The sequence below is a fragment of the Mizuhopecten yessoensis genome, unplaced genomic scaffold (assembly GCF_002113885.1).
Source record: "Mizuhopecten yessoensis strain PY_sf001 unplaced genomic scaffold, ASM211388v2 scaffold4839, whole genome shotgun sequence".
NCBI classification, from domain to species: Eukaryota; Metazoa; Mollusca; class Bivalvia; order Pectinida; family Pectinidae; genus Mizuhopecten; species Mizuhopecten yessoensis.
The window spans coordinates 614,711-620,710 of record NW_018405747.1 but is presented as its reverse complement, the minus strand read 5'-3'; the positions used below and the strand labels follow the sequence as shown (position 1 = coordinate 620,710).

The following is a 6,000-nucleotide window of genomic DNA, read 5'->3' as shown; positions in this document are numbered from 1 at the left end:
CTGAATTTAGATACCAGAAGTTACCAGCCAGACATGAGTATAAACCAGACTAATATACAATTGTAACAGACTTCAATGTTTACCTAAAGAAAAACTTTGTGTTTTTCTGGCATCAAATCTTTGAAATGTTTTATTCAAATTAAGATGATTAGAGGGACTTCCAAAATATAGAACAACAAGAAAACACCAATGGCGATGTGGCTGGATTGCTAAAGTACATTTTCATGTAAAGCATCACATGTGATAAGCACCCTTTAAGATACAAAAGCCATGCAAGTTTAGTTGATGTAGGACAAGTAGTTACTTAGTAATTGACCTAAATCAATCTTCTTAACCTGGTCACTGAAGCGGAAAATGTAGGTCAGAACCAGCGTCCAAAGCATTGCATGTGATTAGCATCCTTAGATACATAATATAAGCCATGCAAGTTTAGTTGATGTAGGACAAGTAGTTACTTAGTAACTGACCTAAATCAATCTTCTTAACCTGGTCACTGAAGCGGAAAATGTAGGTCAGAACCAGCATCCCGGGCATTGCATGTGATAAGCATTCTTAGAAACATAGGCCATGCAAGTTTAGTTGATGTGGGATAATTAATAACTTGGAAACTGAGCTTCTTAACCTTAGTGCAGACAGACGGATGGACAGTCAGACAGACGGATGGACAGATGGACGGGAATTGCCAATCTATAAGCCCTGATTGCGTTGCAATCCGACCAAAAACCAAAACACAATAGAGTAGGTTAGGGTCACAGGACAGCCTGGATGTGGTAGACACGCCCTCCTCCTACTTCTGTGGCGTACCAGACATCTTGATGCAATACAGCTGGCGATAAATCAAAACACATTCGGACCAAGGAGTCATCTCCCAAAATTTAATTAAAATTATAAGGATAGGATGTAGTATAGGCGACTCCCATCCTCCCCAAAATAATAATTGTTACAAGAACCTGAATTCCTTCAATATAAAATTTATTATATTTTAAGCAATTCAAAAACTCCAATGTGAGATATGTTTGTTACAGAAGAGCTGTATAATTCAATGTTTAATTCAAGATTGTATAATACCAATTGCAAATATTCTGAACTTAACAACAATATATTACATTTAACTGTCCCCTCTAAAACGTGGGCAGGCAACTTGTGCAAAAGTTGCAAAGGTTTCAAATTACACAAACTTACATGAGTGTTTAAATTTGCACATAACCGGTTTTGTAAAGATTTCAATTCTAAGGGAATTTCATTTCAATTTCTTCATTATCTAATCAGGTCTTCAAACTTTTTATTGAAACCTTACCACATCTGTTTGCAAATCAGGTATATGCACTGGATAAATACGAACCCACCAGACTAGTTGACGGGGCTTGAGACCAGACAAAGAGCTATGAACCAAGAATTATTTTGTGCCATTATTGCACTTGACATATAGGATCTTACATGAGCTTCCATTTCATATAAGATTTATAAAACGAGTCTTAAGAATTTTTCAGTTTAGCGAGCCTCTGGAGAGCTAAAATGAAAAAATTTTGATGAGTTTCAAAAATTTCATATGGAATGATAACGAGTGTAAGATCCTTTTTATCACATAATCAAGATTTGTGGCATTTATTCGTGTAAAACAACAATTTTCATGCAACCTTGAAATGTAAAAAGCCACCATTTTGACTCCAGTGCGTAAGTCTGTGACGTCATGTACTTATCCTAGGCGTGACATCACAATTGAAACAATTGAAACTTACAACCAATCACAGGGCTGATAGGTCATATTTCATGGGTTAATATGCCAAAAAATTATGACATGGATATATTCACTGGATAACACAGTACATTATATGATAAAAGTATATAATGGCCTATTGGTGTTAAAAAGTGTATATAATGCACACAATTGCAACACATGGAATTCTTTATTTCTCCTTTTTTGTTTTGTTCATTTCTGAAACTCTACTTCTTTATGTTGCAGAATGTTTGCCTATGTTACATAGGGGATTGGTTCTGTCCCTAGACCTGGAAATTCCTAAGTTTTTAAAATTGGTATTTATTTCCTGCTTAACGTTTAGCATTTCGGGTAAACACAATGGCTTGTCTACCGGTTGTCAGTATAATGTGACTGGTGGGATACTATCAGGGTGGCTTCAGTATAGTATTTCAGTGAGGTCAAAGCAGTCTAAATGTCAGAATCTGTGCTAGGGGGCAAATACACCAAGGTGCTGTCTACAGCAAAATATACAAACAGTACAAATATGGAGTGAATTGGCTGAGGATGCTAAATCAAACAAGGCATCATACATGTTGAGGAATGAAATTGATAGAGCAATGACTAGGTTCTTCTAAAACAAGAGGCCTATGGGCCTTAACGGTCACCTAAATCCTACAGTATTTATTTTTGTTGTTGAAATATGTACCAATTTGAGTAAAAAATAGTTAAGTATAATGTTAACTTAACTTTGTCAGGACCATGAGCTGATCATTCCTAGGCCGATTTTCAGTGAAATCGGCCTATAAGAACTTGTTTTAAAGTTTGAAATAGCTAGGTATTTACAAAATAGCGGCCATGGCAGCCAAATTGTATTTCTGATTGACCCGAAAAATAACAACACCTTGTCAGGACCATGAGTCGATCATTCCTACCAACTTTCAGTTCAATCTGCCCAGCAGAACTTGACTTTAAGTTTGAAATAGTTTTTCAAAATGGCGGCCGTGGTGGCTATATTGGATTTCTGAACGACCCGAAAAATAACAACACTTTGTCAGAACCATGAGTCGATCATTCCTACAACTTTCAGTTCAATCGGCCCAGCAGAACTTGACTTTAAGTTTGAAATAGTTTCTCAAAATAGTGGCTGTGGCGGCCATATCTGATTTCTGATTGACCTGAAAAATAACAACACTTTGTCAGGACCATGAGTCGATCATTCCTACAAACTTTCAGTTCAATCGGCCCAGCAAAACTTGACTTTAAGTTTGAAATAGTTTTTCAAAATGGCGGCCGTGGTGGCCATATTGGATTTCTGATTGACCCGAAAAATAACAACACTTTGTCAGGACCATGAGGCGATCATTCCTACCAACTTTCAGATCATCGGCCCAGCAGAACTTGACTTTAAGTTTGAAATGTAAAATGTTAACGGACGACGGACGACGACGAACGAAAACGGATAGCAATAGGTCACTTGAGCTAAAGCTCAGGCGACCTAAAAATAGTAAAAGTGATCTTGAACTTCAACGCAGTAACCTGAAACGTAAACTTGTTCAAGATATTGCCATACCAAACACTTGTATCAAGTTTCATGAAATTCTGTTGAGGAATGAAGTTGGTAGAGCGATGACAAAGTTTTTCTAAAAATAGTAACAGTGACCTTGACCTTCAACGTAGAAACCCAAAACGTAATGTTGTTCAAGGTATTGTCATACTACACACTTGTATAAAGTTTCATGAAATTCCCCAGAGGAATGAAGTCACTAGAGCGATGACAACTACAGCTGTTGCCAGGTTGGCTGACTAATACCCCAGCCTCTGCCAAGTTATGTATATTTGAGAGTTATACTTCAACGTATTTAGCAGGATAAATAATATTTTTGTTATTAAGGGTCAAAATTTCCACAAAAATAACTGAATGCAAATATTCTTAGCATATGTAAAACCAATTCGTTATCTCGTTGATATGTAGACCTGTTACTATATCGATCTCGTGGTATGGAAGATTATAAAATGGACGCAAATAAAACTGATACGAAAGTCAATTCAGACAATAAAACGGCAATAAATATCAATATCTTGTGTGTAGCTGAAGTGACAGGTCTCACTATCTAAAATAACTCCACCAAAAACGGTTGAAATCCAAAATTAAAATGCTGGTGCACAACTACATAAGATACCAATCATTCATGCAAAGTTTCAATGAAATCCACCTGTTAGTTAAGGAGGAGTTTTCCAGACAAGTTACTGCGGACGACAGACAGACAGACAGACAGGGGGATTCCAGTATACCCCCCCCCCCCTAACTTCGTTGCAGGGGTATAAAGAGTGTAACATACGTACATACGGGCGGAATCCTATATCCCCTCAAACTTTCGTTGCGAGGGGATAACTAAACTAAATCAGCACCAACAGCACAATGTCATCTAAATGTTAGCTTCTTATGGTCGTCTCCTATTATGCAAGGAGAAAAGGGAAGTGTCAATATGACCCTGACCCAATTTGGTTCATGGCTCTAGCTTATGAATGTAATTTCTTCTGGTAGTTTATATTCAGGCACTTGCGGTGGAAATGTAAATAATTTATGTAATACACTAATCATCTACTACCATAAAATCTATATCTATATGTTGTCTGGGTCCCAGAATGTGTGAAATGAGAAGAAACTGACAAAAAAAAGTTGAGACAATTTTTTTTATTTCAAAAAATCACAAGCTTGCGTGTTCTATGATGTACATGTAATCTTTTGTTGAAGATCAACGATGTTTAAAGCACGGATATAATTCTATTATCCGTCTCATATCCACAACTGTCAACATCACATTGTAGAATGAATATTCTACGAGTAAAGAAATTTAGTGTAGCTACTCCTTCAGAAGTAAAAAAAGGCACACAAACGAAAATGTTACAATTTGTAAACGACAGGAAAGAATAAATTAAGAGTCCATATGTTTGTATAATAGCACTGCTTGTCTTATGACAGTTCTGATACATGTTTATTGTCGAACAGCTAGTCATCATGATGAATTACCATTGCATTTACATCCAGCTCATTTACTAAACATGATTATTGGGCTGATGACAAACGTGAAAAAGTGGCCTAGAATAATGGTGTAATGGGACAGAGGTAGAGATAGCAGATTAGACATTTCAGTGGTTTGTTTATTGATGTTTTATGTATTTGAATTTTTCATGGCATCTACAAGTGCCATGAAATCGTTTCTGATGTTTATTTTTCGACATTTGTTCCCGTTATGTTCCTTTAGACAAATATAATAATAACAAAGGGTGCTGAGCTTGTTACATGCGCTAGCTCTGTACATACAGGCAGTATTAATATTGTACCAGGTCTGAAAGGTTTCTACAGTAAACAGTCTGTAGTAATATCAAAGGGTGCAGAGCTTTTTACATGTGCTAGCTCTGTACATACAGGCACTATTGTACCAGGTCTGAAAGGTTTCTATAGTTAACAGTCTGTAGTAATATCAAAGGGTGCAGAGCTTTTTACATGTGCTAGCTCTGTACATACAGGCACTATTGTACCAGGTCTGACAGGTTTATCTACAATAAATAGCCTGTACCACAACCCTCTCCTACACATCCTCCACAGTACAGACACCTTCCACTGATTTCTTAATGTTATGAAATATTTAAAACTTCAAGTAACAACAGTAACAGACACACTTTGTTGTGATTTCCATGGAAACAGTTCAAGTTCTTTTGACAATATCCATGGTAACAGACACAATCAGTAAAACATTCCCTGGTACTTTTAAATGTTGAACAATCTCCGTGGTAAATGATGCACTGTGGGATATCATTAAGGTTTATCATTGAGCGGTCACCATGGTAACAATCTGCAGTGTGACACTTCCACGGTAGTTGTTGGGATAATCTCCCTATAGTAACACAACAATCTGTGTGACACTTCCTTGGTCAGTGATCATGTGTTTGTACAGCTAATGACACTGTCAATCATAACTGTACCGTGATCGACGTCTGCTTCATTGCATTGTAAATGTAAGTATTGTTAATAGGAACAAACTGACCGGTGATGATCTTGATGACTTCCTGTGATGCAGCGCCCCCTAGGAATGAAGCGACTGTGTGCAGCTCAGCGGAACCATAGCGACATCTGGGGAGAAAATCAAACACTATGTTAACACCTATTCCGTCTTTGCGTATTGCAGAGTTATCTTCTCTTGTGAGCAGGTATTGATTGTTAAGTCATTTGTTTGTGAGAGTAATGTCATCAATTTTTGAGAAAACGACGTAATTTACTCACACAAACCAATGACGTA

General features: G+C 37.0%; 1 protein-coding gene across 2 annotated transcripts in view; it reads right to left on the bottom strand.

The window, feature by feature from the left end:
• Positions 1–4,381: 4,381 nt before the first annotated feature.
• LOC110449909 (NEDD8-activating enzyme E1 regulatory subunit-like) overlaps positions 4,382–6,000 on the bottom strand; it is a 44,380-nt gene continuing 42,761 nt past the window's right edge. For both annotated transcript variants that reach the window (XM_021497067.1, XM_021497068.1), the window contains one exon: positions 4,382–5,834. In XM_021497067.1, coding sequence (XP_021352742.1) covers positions 5,675–5,834 — 160 coding nt within the window. In that variant the 3' untranslated portion in view covers positions 4,382–5,674. The remainder of the gene's footprint in view (positions 5,835–6,000) is intronic.